Here is a 15,229-nt window from a genome sequence, read left to right as displayed (position 1 = left end):
ACTAACAGTCACGTAGCTTGGAAAGAAATACATGCATTCCCTCCTCTGATGAAAGATAAAGGCAAACATATTATGTAGTCAGTGAGGGGAGCATGTGTGAGAGTTCAACAGCTGCTTGTAGGCATGCCATGTTAATACAGATAACATAACCCATGTTTTTAGGGAGTTTACAGATTGAACAGTCAAATGTCAGGGCACTGGTCATGAAATAAAGTATTATATTATTACTAAGCTTCCCTGAACAAGTAAAAAAAATCTCAGCTATTACCCCCATGTTTCTGACTATGAACATCCATTCATTCATTCATTCTGCCAGCACACTGATTTCAAATTTCAACATCTGTCAAAAGCTATTCATCTCCAGTGAAAGAGCGCATTGTGGTTAAATCAAACACTGCCTACTCGCCGGGTGGAAAAATGGAAAGGGAAAAGGAAAGTAGAAAGTGGGTGTTATGTGGAACGACGGAGTGCTCCCGTCTGAATTCGAGTCCGTAGACATCACTGCCCGCGAGGCGCTCCTGGTCTCCCGCCCGGTCTGTGACTGACGGTGAGCCGGACCAAAGAGGGACCACGAGGCGCAAGAGGCGGGGTTTATGCAAATGATGCGCGGTGATGTGAAAGAGATGCTCTCGGCTTCATGGAACAGAGCAGCACTTGCGCTTGAATGAGATAGAAAGAGAACGTGGACACAGAACTTCACTTTGTAAACAGACCACTTTCTCTGATCTTTCGTCGATAGAACCATCGCAACATGGCTTCAAAGTGTCCCAAGTGTGACAAGACAGTGTATTTTGGTAAGTAACTTCATTTTCTGACTCTTATCTAGCGTTAGTTTCTGGTGCACATGGTTAGCTTAGATTTATTAGCGAAAAAACACCCGTGGGAAATTATTTTCACATTTACATTTTTAGTCATTTAGCAGACGCTCTTATCCAGAGCGACTTACAGTTAGTGAACACCTATTTTTATATGTTTTATATATAATGGCCCCCCGTGGGAATCGAACCCACAACCCTGGCGTTGCAAACGCCATGCTCTATCAACTGAGCTACATCCCTGCCGGCCATTCCCTACCCTACCCTGGAAGACGCTGGGCCAATTGTGCGCCGCCCATGAGTCTCCCGGTCGCGGCCGGCTGCGACAGAGCCTGGATTCGAACCAGGATCTCTAGTGGCACAGTTAGCACTGCAATGCAGTGCCTTAGACCAATGCGCCACTCAGACCACTGCGAAGAGTCAGTGCAACCTGCTACAGCTAGGCTAGCCAAGTTGTTATTGGCTTTACCCCCGTTTTAGCTAGTTTAAGCTGTGTTTTATACAAAGAATTATGTAGAAAATATCCATACCCGAAATTACGAAATGTGTGGGTACAAATTGCCACAATGTTCCATTGTTTACAAAAGCTAGCTAAAAGTTTAAATGTATTATCAAGGAGGACCAGCATTTATAAGCAGTAGTAAGTCTGCATTATAGCTGTTGTTTTTAATAGCTAATTTATTAAATAAATTAAGTTACTTTGGATTTGTAAATGTACTCAATTAGATTATTTTTCTAAACCCTTATGGTGCTCTAGTATTCAGCCTGTCACGTTCCTAACATTCCTGAAATAAGGGTTACCCATTTTTAGAACAACCGTTTTAGTGGACCAATACTTTGCAGTGTAATTACTTTAGTAACAATAGAGGATAAGACTAGTGCCTGAAAAACATCCATTAAATCTCACAAAAACATCCTTGCAAATATGTGGAACATTTACCCTGTATGTATCCATTAAAATGATTTAAAATTCCTAAAATATTGGATTAATCTCTGACACTGATCTATGACATAGCCTAGTAAATGTGTTGTGCTTGGGATATATATGTCTATGGCAGTTGGCTTTGGAGGTTGCTGCACAGTCAGTCCTTGCTTACTCAGTCATTGCCTAGTGTGTGATAATGCCAAATGCTCAATATGAAGGGAGGCAGTGTAGCCTTATGTTCTGGTCAAACTGTGTCAGTTCCAAACCTGCTGTTCTATCTCAACCATATGCCCAGATCACAAACAAAGATACCAAACATCAACTTGGGCAGTGTAGAGCTGTGATTTATAAACACACACGGACACACACACACACGTGTCATATATAAGTTGATGGCATGATAAAAGCATTCACCTGATCATTCGGGTTAGGGGAGGGTTTGGCCAGGGTAGGCCGTCATTGTAAATAAGAATTTGTTCTTAACTGACTTGCCTAGTTAAATAAAGGTAAAAATATATATAATTTATATATTGCTGTGTGTACTGTTTGTGTGTGTGTGTGTGTGTGTGTGTCTGTGCGTGCATGTGTATCCGTGTGTGTTGTTTTGCTGTCAGCATGGAACAAACAGTTATTCCTGGCCAGTTCTCATCCTGTCTCGAACTATCCACTCAGTCACTCACACACATACACATCACCACCTAACACAGCACATGAAGCTTCCATGGGGTCCAAATCAATTAAGGGAGTGGAAGCATCTGTTATATTATAACAGCAAAACAGCCTGTGCACATCTCAGCTTCTGCTCATCCTATGGGCCAATGCCAGAGTCCCTCAAGTCAGGCAATTGGAAGCGTACAGCAGGCAAATACGATTTCAGATGAGCACCAAATACCATTATATGACATACTGTATAACACTGCCTCGTTTATAAGGTTAGCCGTTCGTTGGTGAGTCATGTCATTGCCCCTCATTTATTTATTCATTTTTATGTAACACACAGGGAGGTAACACACAGACGTGTGCGCACAGAGGGAGGGAAACAGCCTGATTGAAGAAATGTTTTACTGCGACTGCGTGTGGTGGGGTGGGGTGAAGTGTTCACATCACAGTTGGGTGGAGTGCTGCCTGGGGCACGCATATTTATCTGTAGTGCAGTATGGGGTTGATGCTGGGGCTGCTGGGAACAGTTGATGCTGGGGAACAGTAGCTGTAACTGACCACAGACAGTGACAAGCCTAGGTCAAAATCAATCAATCAAATGTATTTTATAAAGCTCTTTTTACATCAGCAGTTGTCACAATGTTCTTAACAGATACCCAGCCTAAAACCCCAAACAGCAAGCAATGCAGATGTAGAAGCACAGTGGCTAGGAAAACTCCCTTGAAGGAAGAAACCTAGAGAGGAACCAGGCTCTGAGGTTTGGCCAGTCCTCTTCTGGCGGTACCGGGTTTCAGGATGTTCAAACCTTCATAGATGACCAGCAGGGTCAGATAATACCCACGATGGCTAGAGAGCAGGGGTCTCCAACTTTTTCTAGCATGAAAGCTACTTTTAAAAAATTAAACATGGCACAAGCTACAATTTTTTTTCTAGCTTTCAAATAGGCACATTCTTCTCTTCTTTCCCCTGCAACCCTTCCCCGGGTCCTTAGTCTACAAGAGAAAGTAGTGCACTATGTTTTCTGTCAATATACCTAGTAAAATAATGTTTAATAAACTATTCTAAGGGGGGGCCCTATAAAATCTGTGATGTTTTCTCAGTTGTATTTTTCCTGGTTTTAGATTTTTGTTTGTTTTTCACTCTCACAATTACAATTGTTCATAGAGAAACAATGAAATTGGATGTTCTGAGTCCATGTCAATGCTAAAATCACATCAGGAGACCATTTTTTTTAAAGGTCTGGACGAAAATTAACAAATTTAGATTTGAGTGTATTTTCCCTTTAATTCCCCTTTAGTGAGGAATGTGACGCTAATGTACCGGTCTAGCGAGTGAGGAATGTGACGCTAATGTACCGGTCTAGCGATGGTTCTGTATTGCTGCTGCTCATTTCGTGGCAAAGTTAGCAAATAACAAATAATAGATACAAATGATATACTTCCTCATGATATACTTCTGCCAGGTAAGCCTACATTTAAAATTTAATTGAGAAGGTTTTGGAAAAGTATTTCTGTCAACCCACAAGACGGTTATCACATCAAACTGGCTACACCCCAGCACGCAAAAAAAAAAGTGTGCCCCTTGCTATGATACGCCTTCCTAATGCAGATGGCTATCAAGTCCTACCACCAGCGGGTGAACAGAGTTTGCCGCTTATGACGTGATTTGTATCTCTGATGGGTTGATTTGCATCTCTGATGGGTTGATTTGCATCTCTGATGGGGCAATTTGCACCCACAAGCTGGCGCCCCGCCAGTAAGGGTAATGAGCAAGTCTACTGACGGCGCACCATTATCACTTTACTGACGGCGCACCATTATCACTTTACTGACGGTGAACCATTATCACTTTACTGACGGCGCACCATTATCACTTTACTGACGGTGAACCATTATCACTTTACTGACGGTGAACCATTATCACTTTACTGACGGTGAACCATTATCACTTTACTGACGGCGCACCATTATCACTTTACTGACGGCGCACCATTATCACTTTGAAGGGCCGTCTGCCTGCCGATTGCTTGTTGCTAACTGGGACACGGAGTGATAGACAAATGCATGCACCACACAGACATATATGGAGGACTAAAAGTGCCACAATTAAATAAATAAATACACCATTAAATAATTACTTAAATGTGTCATTAATTAATTAAAATTAGAATTAAATACATAAATGTGTAATTAAATGTATCATTAATTAATTCAAATACCGATTCATTTTATGTAAAATACATATATAATTATTTCACTATTTACATTTACATTTCATGATCCTGCATTGCAGTGATTCATGAATTACTTAAAACTGTCAAACTGACCCATCAAAGTCAGTGGGCGGGGCTAACGCGAATCTAGTCTGATCCATTGCTTTGGTCTGAAGTAGAGTAGGCCAACCTGGATAGAGACAATGGAGGATCTCCGTGAACTTTCCAGGGAGTTGGTTAGAGACATTTTAAACTTAGCAGAGGATGTAGAAGCAGGACCTGCTGACCCAGAGCATGTAGCTAGTAAAGCAGAGGAACTTATTGAAGGTGAATAGCGCCACCCAGTGTATTGGAATGTGTTCAGTAGCTCTGCATCAATCCATTATCCGGAATTGATTTGTCTTGGCTTGATGCAGAGGGTAACCAATCAGGCGTTAGGTTCCGCCTACCAACTTTTGATGGGTCAGTTTGACAGTTTTAAGTAATTCATGAATCACTGCAATGCAGGATCATGAAATGTAAATGTAAATAGTGAAATAATTATATATGTATTTTACATAAAATGAATCGGTATTTGAATTAATTAATGATACATTTAATTACACATTTATGTATTTAATTCTAATTTTAATTAATTAATGACACATTTAAGTAATTATTTAATGGTGTATTTATTTATTTAATTGTGGCACTTTTAGTCCTCCATAGACATACAGCGGTAATATTGCTGGAAATTAATGGCCAGATATGGTGTTAAGTTTGGCTTTTTTAAGCCAATAGTGGCTAACCAGGGGTGGGATAATGTCAAACTTGCGTTGATTAGATAGCAGCTGGGAGTTTCCGGTGTCTGATACTTGTGAGATTTGTTTATGACAGTTTGCGGTGGAACACGTGAAAATTGCATGTACTTTCAGAATTGTTTGGCGACCTACTCATAGGTGGGCTGCGAGAGCTCGCGATCAACCTGTTGGAGACCCCTGCTATAGAGGGTGCTACACTTCAACACTACAGGGTTTGTGTTTGCATAGGAAGTCAGGATTTGAGAGCAGGTCAGTGAGTGGGTGAGTGCGTAACTAGGTCTAACTATAGTAAAAATGTACAGTTGATGCTGGGGTCACTGTGCACAGCGACTAGGCTAGGAGGTTTGTGTTGGAGTCCGAATGGAGGATTGGAGAGTGAGTAAGTAAGTAACTATACTGAACAAAAATATAAACGCAACATGTAAAGTGTTGGTCCCATTTTTCATGAGCTGAAATAAAAAGATCCCAGACATTTTCCATACACATTTCTCCTTTGCCAAGATAATCCATCCACCTGACAGGTGTGGCATATCAAGAAGCTGATTAAACAGCATGATTATTAAACAGGTGCACCTTGTGCTGGGGATAATAAAAGGCCACTCTAAAATGTGCAGTTTTGTCACACAACGCCACAGATGTCTCAAGTTTTGATGGAGCGTGCAATTAGCAGGAATGTCCAACAGAGCTGTTGCCAGAGCTGTTGCCAACTTCGTTTTAGAGAATTTGGCAGTACATCCAACCAGCCTCACAACTGCAGACCACGTGTAACCATGTCACCGCCACATCCGGCTTCTTCACCTGCGGGATCGTCTGAGGAGGGGGAGGGGGGGAGCTAAGGAGTATTTATTTCTGTAATAAAGTTGCTTTGTGGGGAAAAACTCATTCTGATTGGCTGGGCCTGGCTCCCCAGTGGGTGGACCTGGCTCCCAAGTGGGTGGGTCTATGCCCTCCAAGGCCCACCCATGACTGTGTCCCTGCCTAATGAATTTATTTCAATTGACTGATTTCCTTCTATGAACTGTAACTCAGTAAAATCTTTTAAATTGTTGCATGCTGGTTTTAGATTTTTGTACAGTAAAACTATAGTAACAGTTTTAATGGGAATAGCCTAGTTGATTATAGGGGCTAGGCCTGAGAGAACAGTCAGGGTAGAGACTGTGGGTTTGTCTGCATTATAAGGGTTTGCAACGCCAGGGTTGTGGGTTCGATTCCCACGGGGGGACAGTATAAAAAAAAATATGTAATCACTAACTGTAAGTCGCTCTGGATAAGAGCGTCTGCTAAATGACTAAAATGTAATGTAAATGTAATGGATTATTGGAGAGTGAGTGAGTAACTAGGTGTAATAACAGTTTTGGTGCAGGAAGTGATGAGGTCTGGTCTGGGCGAGGTCTGGTACTGTTCTTGGCTATGCTGCCCTCTGCTTAGTCGGAACTTGGAACGTCAGGGTGATGTCACTCAGGAATTCTAGAATGCTACTCTAGAATGAAGGAGCTGGGCTTCCTGCCTTGCTACAATACCACCTACACAACTCTCTTTAACCACCTGACCTAACTCCCTTTAGCTGGAAGAAAGTGTTGCTACTGGATGTGCTGCATGAATTCAAGCAGCATGGGGGTTGACATGCGCCTTATAGATCAGGACCGCTATGCACCTTGCCCCCTACTATGGAGAATGGCTATGCCAAAGCAAAATAATGCATCTGAAAATAATTTTAGAATTTGATGTAGAAATTGCTTGAGCTATGTTTGCCAGTATGGTTTGCCTTTGCCATCTGTAGAGAAGGAACTGCCCTGTCTGCACGCATCCTAGTCCTCCAGCAGCTAGCATCGCCCAATATTGGAACACTGGGTGTTTTATCCCTACCTCTCTTTCTGGAGACTATCATTTTAAACCCTTGGTGGTGTCACTGTCTGAAATGCAAACTTTGGCTTCTAAAGGAAATGTTGTATTATTTTATTGTGCTACTGTTAGCAGATGATGATATTTTGTCACCTCTAACTTAAGGCAAATGTTGACTGTATTAGAGGTGTTTAAAGACTTTACAATCATCTTATTTCTCATGTTAAATCTCTGCTTAGCCTGTCTCTACTTATTCATAGCTTTCTATTCCATGTAGAGAATCTGTGCCGGATTAAAGAATAAATAATATAAAGTAGGGTGATGTTTAACCTATATTCAGGATTCTCATGGATTTAGGCTAATTTCATGAAATCCAAAATAAAGCCTAAGGGTTGGCAGAGAAATCATGCAGAATGACCCCTTCAGTTATTGACATGGACTCTAACTCCCAGAGTGCATGGCTGCACATCTGTTAGATGAAAGTTCTAGTGTTCCAACTGCTGCAGCTTCACAGATGTGAATCTGTATTGGAAATTAAATGCACAGGGACTATTGATTAATATGCGACCAGGACAGATACCCAGAGGGAGGGGTGTGTGTGTGTGTTTGTGTGGTGGCACAGCTCAGTATACCAAACTTGAACCCGAATTAGCCTAAGGGGACCAATATAATGGCAGGCAGCATCTCTTGTGCACAGCATGGTAAGTGTGAACAAACTAGGAAGAGAATGATGTTGTGCTGCCATGAAACTCTTCTATGTTGAATCTTATTTCTCTCTCTCGCTCTCTCTTTCTATCCTACTTTCTCTTTCTAGTGCCAGGCCTTGAATTCCTCTCCTGAATTTAAGTGAGTTAGGCGGGGTGGGGGGGTCTTTATTTAAAGCGAGACACACAAGGTTCTTTCTGTCTGTCTTTGTCTGTATAGTACCTACACCTGTGTGCTTTCAGGGTTCTAGAATACCTTAGTCCTCCTCTTAGACAGGCTCTGTCAGGGCAGAAGAGAAGAACACCCTATTTCCCACACAGTACACTAAACACTCCTTTATCCTATGGACACACAGTACACTAAACACTCCTTTATCCTATGGACACACAGTACACTAAACACTCCTTTATCCTATGGACACACAGTACAGTAAACACTCCTTTATCCTATGGACACACAGCAGGGTTTTCATTAGCCAGTAATAAGGCTGGGTGATATGGGCAAAATATCACAATATTTTTCACATTTGGGATGGTATTTTATGTTTTTGAATAATAAAAGTTCTAAATATGCTTTATGAGTAGTTCATGACCCTAGGGTGGCAACACATACATTATAAGTGATTTCAAACGGGGCCTTCTCCATTCTGATTGTTTTATACTGTTCAATCCAACTCCAAACAATTTTTTATTCTCCTGCATTTTCATCAATTTCTACACTTTTATTATCATTTCCACACTGTGCCACGCAGGGCTGCATGAAATGGGCAAAACATCTAGGCCTAGTTGGTGAATTGTTTTAGCTAGCTACGTTTGCTCTCTGACTCTTGTAAGAATAGGGTGCCGTTAGCAGTCACACAGTCCTGATTCCATTGTAACATGCCAGCCCAGTAGTTCTCTGGAAAAGAGACATGTTGGCCCATATGTAGACCCTCCAGTTCAGAACACAAAGTCCTGGCTGGTTAGTGGTTGCACATGAGTTAGGATTGAGGGTGAGAGGCTGAGGTGAGAGCGAGCAAAGGTGAACGAGGCAAGGCAGAGAGTCTATAGAAAAAAATTGTGCTTTGTTTGAGGCTCCTCTGTCCTCTGCTCTGCTCTTGACCAGTACAGTCAGCCAGACAGGAAGACCGTTATTTAGCTGCTTCACTGCGCTCCAGGCTGCAGCCTGGAGAGAACATTTACGTCAGCAAGCCCAAATCACGAGGTCACGAAATTCACGGAGGGAGCGCAGAGAGAGAGGGGGACGGATGGAGAGAGAGAGAGGGAGGAAACCTGGCCTTGACTGAGGCAACAGGCGACCTCCAAAGCCAGGGGAAGTTAGGCTGTGTCCCTATGGATCCTGGTCAAAAGTAGTGCACTACATAGGGAATATAGGGTGCCATTTGGGATGCAGACTAAGTTTATTTTGCACTTGTGTTGCATCAGCCAGCCTGAGGGAAGCGGTGCTGGTCCTGACCAAAACACGTGTCCCAGAGGCTGCACCAGTCACATCCTACAGAGGGACACGTCTAATGCTGAATCACAAATCAACCCCCTACTGTTGAGCCACTTCAATATATCTGAGAGGATTAGAGGGGTGGAAGCAATATGCTGTACAGTGGGGGAAAAAAGTATTTAGTCAGCCACCAATTGTGCATGTTCTCCCACTTAAAAAGATGAGAGAGGCCTGTAATTTTCATCATAGGTACACGTCAACTATGACAGAGAAAATGAGAAAAAAAAATCCAGAAAATCACATTGTAGGATTTTTAATGAATTTATTTGCAAATTATGGTGGAAAATAAGTATTTGGTCAATAACAAAAGTTTCTCAATACTTTGTTATATACCCTTTGTTGGCAATGACACAGGTCAAACGTTTTCTGTAAGTCTTCACAAGGTTTTCACACACTGTTGCTGTTATTTTGGCCCATTCCTCCATGCAGATATCCTCTAGAGCAGTGATGTTTTGGGGCTGTCGCTGGGCAACACGGACTTTCAACTCCCTCCAAAGATTTTCTATGGGGTTGAGATCTGGAGACTGGCTAGGCCACTCCACGACCTTGAAATGCTTCTTACGAAGCCACTCCTTACATTTACATTTACATTTTAGTCATTTAGCAGACGCTCTTAACCAGAGCGACTTACAGGAGCAATTAGGGTTAAGTGCCTTGCTCAAGGGCACATTAACGTCATTTAGCAGACGCTCTTAGCCAGAGCGACTCACAAATTGGTGCGTTCACCCTATAGCCAGTGGGATAACCACTTTACAATTTGGGGGGGGGGGGGGGGGGGGTTAGAAGGAATACTTTAGCCTATCCCAGGTATTCCTTAAAGAGGTGGGGTTTCAAATGTCTCCGGAAGGTGGTGAGTGACTCCGCTGTCCTGGCGTCGTGAGGGAGCTTGTTCCACCATTGGGGTGCCAGAGCAGCGAACAGTTTTGACTGGGCTGAGGGGGAGCTGTGCTTCCGCAGAGGAAGGGGAGCCAGCAGGCCAGAGGTGGATGAACGCAATGTCCTCGTTTGGGTGTAGGGACTGATCAGAGCCTGAAGGTACAGGGGTGCCGTTCCCCTCACTGCTCCAAAGGCAAGCACCATGGTCTTGTAGCGGATGCGAGCTTCAATTGGAAGCCAGTGGAGTGTGCGGAGGAGGGGGGTGACGTGAGAGAACTTGGGAAGGTTGAACACCAGACGGGCTGCGGCATTCTGGATGAGTTGTAGGGGTTTAATGGCACAGGCAGGGAGCCCAGCCAACAGCGAGTTGCAGTAGTCCAGACGGGAGATGACAAGTGCCTGGACCAGGACCTGCGCCGCTTCCTGTGTAAGGCAGGGTCGCACTCTCCGAATGTTGTAGAGCATGAACCTGCAGGAGCGGGTCACCGCCTTGATGTTGGCGGAGAACGACAGGGTGTTGTCCAGGGTCACGCCTAGGCTCTTCGCACTCTGGGAGGAGGACACAGCGGAGTTGTCTACCGTGATGGCGAGATCATGGAACGGGCAGTCCTTCCCGGGGAGGAAGAGCAGCTCCGTCTTGCCAGGGTTCAGCTTGAGGTGGTGATCCGTCATCCATACTGATATGTCTGCCAGACATGCAGAGATGCGATTCGCCACCTGGTGATCAGAAGGGGGAAAGGAGAAGATTAGTTGTGTATCGTCAGCGTAGCAATGATAGGAAAGGCCATGTGAGGATATGACAGAGCCAAGTGACTTGGTGTATAGGGAGAAAAGGAGAGGGCCCAAAACCGATCCCTGGGGGACACCAGTGGTGAGAGCACGTGGTGCGGAGACAGCTTCCCGCCACGCCACTTGGTAGGAGCGACCGGTCAGGTAGGACGCAATCCAGGAGTGAGCCGCGCCGGAGATGCCCATTTCGGAGAGGGTGGAGAGGAGGATCTGATGGTTCACAGTATCAAAGGCAGCAGACAGATCTAGAAGGACAAGAGCAGAGGAGAGAGAGTTAGCTTTAGCAGTGCGGAGAGTCTCTGTGACACAGAGAAGAGCAGTCTCAGTTGAATGACCAGTCCTGAAACCTGATTGGTTTGGATCAAGAAGGTCATTCTGAGAGAGATAGCAAGAGAGTTGGCTAAAGACGGCACGCTCAATAGTTTTGGAAAGAAAAGAAAGAAGGGATACTGGTCTGTAGTTGTTGACATCAGTGGGGTCGAGTGTTGGTTTTTTGAGAAGGGGAGTAACTCTCGCTCTCTTGAAGACGGAAGGGACATGGCCAGCGGTCAAGGATGAGTTGATCAGCGAGGTGAGGTAGGGGAGAAGGTCACCGGAGATGGTCTGGAGAAGGGAGGAGGGGATGGGGTCAAGCGGGCAGGTTGTTGGGCGGCCTGCAGTCACAAGTCGCAGGATCTTATCTGGAGAGAGAGGGGAGAAAGAAGTCAAAGCATAGGGTAGGGCAGTGTGAGCAGGACCAGCAGTGTCATTAGGCTTAACAAACAAGGATCGGATGTCGTCAACCTTCTTTTCAAAGTGGTTGACGAAGTCATCCACAGAGAGAGAGGAGGGGGGGAGGGGGGGGGGAGGATTCAGGAGGGAGGAAAATGTGGCAAAGAGCTTCCTAGGGTTAGAGGCAGATGCTTGGAATTTAGAGTGGTAGAAGGTGGCCTTAGCAGCAGAAACAGATGAAGAAAATGTAGAGAGGAGGGAGTGAAAAGATGCCAGGTCGGCAGGGGATTTAGTTTTCTTCCATTTCCGCTCCGCTGCCCGGAGCTCTGTTCTGTGAGCTCGCAATGAGTCATCAAGCCACGGAGCTGGAGGGGAGGACCGAGCCGGCCGTGAGGATAGGGGACACAGAGAGTCAAAGGATGCAGAAAGGGAGGAGAGGAGGGTTGAGGAGGCAGAATCAGGAGATTGGAGGGAGAAGGATTGAGCAGAGGGAAGAGATGATAGGATGGAAGAGGAGAGAGTAGTGGGAGAGAGAGAGCGAAGGTTGCGGCGGCGCATTACCATCTGTGTAGGGGCAGAGTGAGTAGTGTGGGAGGAGAGTGAGAGAGAAAAGGAAACAAAGTAGTGGTCGGAGACTTGGAGGGGAGTTGCAGTGAGATTAGTAGAGGAGCAGCATCTAGTGAAGATGAGGTCAAGCGTATTGCCTGCCTTGTGAGTAGGGGGGGACGGTGAGAGGGTGAGGTCAAAAGAGGAGAGGAGTGGAAAGAAGGAGGCAGAGAGAAATGAGTCAAATGTGGACATAGGGAGGTTGAAATCCCCCAAAACTGTGAGGGGTGAGCCATCCTCAGGGAAGGAACTTATCAAGGCGTCAAGCTCATTGATGAACTCTCCAAGGGAACCTGGAGGGCGATAGATGACAAGGATATTAAGCTTAAATGGGCTAGTGACTGTGACAGCATGGAATTCAAATGAGGAGATAGACAGATGGGTTAGGGGAAAAATTGAGAATGTCCACTTGGGAGAGATGAGGATTCCTGTACCACCACCCCTCTGACCAGATGCTCTCGGGGTATGCGAGAACACATGGTCAGACGAGGAGAGAGCAGTAGGAGTAGCGGTGTTTTCAGTGGTGATCCATGTTTCCGTCAGCGCCAGGAAGTCGAGGGACTGGAGGTTGGCATAGGCTGGGATGAAGTCAGCTTTGTTGGCAGCAGAACGGCAGTTCCAGAGGCTGCCTGCGACCTGGAACTCCACGTGGGTGGTGCGTGCAGGGACCACCAAATTGGAGAGGCAGCAGCCACGCGGTGTGGTGCGTTTGTGTAGCCTGTGCAGAGAGGAGAGAACAGGGATAGGCAGAGGCATAGTTGACAGGCTGTAGCAAATGGCTACAAAAATGCAGAGGAGATCGGAATGAAATGGGCTAAGCATCTGGGAGTGGAGAGAGCAGGGCCTCCCTCACCAAATCTTCTAGCTCGGAAACTAAAATTGTTTCACTGAACCACCCGAACAAAAACTCTCCCAACTTCCGCCTTTGGAAATCAGAATTGTTGTGAACCACAGCGGTTCAATGTTTAAAGGAGTAGACTCAACCCACTTTGTTCAGCTAGCCTACTATGACTCCATAGCCAACTAGCAGACTAGCATCCAATAACAATAACACACCGTTTAGCGCCAACACTTGGTCACAACAAACCACCAATATTGTGATATCACACTAAACAGATCATTCGTGTCTGTGTCAAGTTCCTTATATGACGCAGCAATGATTAGACGTTGGCTAGCTAGGACAAGTAAATTGTGGTTAGCTACTACAGTACAGCCAAATGGTCATGTTGGGTAGCTAGCAATGGCCACTGTGTCGACTCTGTTTGAAGAACGGCTAGCTAGCTAGCTTCGTGCTACAGCTGGCACGGCCGAGGACACTGCCAAGACACAGTAACTACCCACAACAACCCACGAAGCCTAGCTATGACGCCGTAGCCAACCTGCAAGCTAGCATCCATTAACACACAACTTAGCATCAACACCTGGCCACAACAAACTGCCAAGAGTGTGTCAGCACACCAAACAGACAATTCAAGTCCGTGTCGAGTTCCCTTCACAACGCAGCAAAAAAAAAAATAATAATAATAATAATAATAATAATTAAACGTTGGAACCAGCTCTCCAGCGTTGCTAATCGTTACCAATAGCTACCCGCTAGCTAGCTAGCCTCGTGCCTCGATACTAGTCCACAATTACCTATGGAAAGCTACTACAACCACAATACTAACCTACAATAAATTCAATACCTAACTACAGCTAGCTACCTACCTACGATCTAATACATGGTTAAGCAAAAGTTAAACGTTGGGTAGGAGTACATTACCGTTGGAACCAGCTCTCCAGCGTTGCTAATCGTTACCAATAGCTACCCGCTAGCTAGCTAGCCTCATGCCTCGAAACTAACCCACAAATTACCCACGGAAAGCTACAATAACAACAATAATACTAACCTACAATAAATACAATACCTAACTACAGCTAACTACCTACCTACGATCTAATACATGGTTAAGCTTTACTCAACACTACATGTAGCTTACCCCTACTTACCTACTTACCTACTTACCTCCAGCCAGAGAAAAACACGTCCTCTCCCGTCAGCTACCATCCACGTTTTGAAGGCATTTTCCTCAGGACATGGATAGATGTCCCATTTCAATGTCAATCCTGAACAACCTGGCTGGTTTGAGCTCCTGAACGACCTGGCTGGCTTGAGCTCCTTAACGACCTGGCTGGCTTGAGCTCCTGAACGACCTGGCTGGTTTGAGCTCCTGAACGACCTCCTTCGTTGCCCGGGTGGTGTGTTTGGGATCATTGTCATGCTGAAAGACCCAGCCATGTTTCATCTTCAATGCCCTTGCTGATGGAAGGAGGTTTTCACTCAAAATCTCACGATACATGGCCCCATTCATTCTTTCCTTTACACGGATCAGTCGTCCTAGTCCCTTTGCAGAAAAACAGCCCCAAAGCATGATGTTTCCACCCCCATGCTTCACAGTAGGTATGGTGTTCTTTGGATGCAACTCAGCATTCTTTATCCTCCAAACACGACAAGTTGAGTTTTTACCAAAAAGTTATATTTTGGTTTCATCTGACCATATGACATTCTCCCAATCCTCTTCTGGATCATCCAAATGCACTCTAGCAAACTTCAGATGGGCCTGGACATGTACTGGCTTAAGCAGGGGGACACATCTGGCACTGCAGGATTTGAGTCCCTGGCGGCGTAGTGTGTTACTGATGGTAGGCTTTGTTACTTTGGTCCCAGCTCTCTGCAGGTCATTCACTAGGTCCCCCCGTGTGGTTCTGGGATTTTTGCTCACCGTTCTTGTGATCAGTTTGACCCCACGGGGTG

The 15,229-nt window shown here is 45.1% G+C and overlaps 1 protein-coding gene across 1 annotated transcript in view; it reads left to right on the top strand.

The window, feature by feature from the left end:
• Positions 1 to 644: 644 nt before the first annotated feature.
• LOC311102518 (cysteine-rich protein 2-like) overlaps positions 645 to 15,229 on the top strand; it is a 34,082-nt gene continuing 19,497 nt past the window's right edge. Inside the window, exon 1 of the mRNA XM_084143881.1 lies at positions 645 to 794. Within this exon, the coding sequence (XP_084000007.1) occupies positions 752 to 794 (43 nt within the window). The 5' untranslated portion in view covers positions 645 to 751. The remainder of the gene's footprint in view (positions 795 to 15,229) is intronic.

Source organism: Coregonus lavaretus (assembly GCF_964263955.1).
Source record: "Coregonus lavaretus genome assembly, chromosome: 27".
In the NCBI taxonomy this organism is placed as follows: domain Eukaryota; kingdom Metazoa; phylum Chordata; class Actinopteri; order Salmoniformes; family Salmonidae; genus Coregonus; species Coregonus lavaretus.
This window is presented reverse-complemented; position numbering and strand designations above follow the sequence as displayed.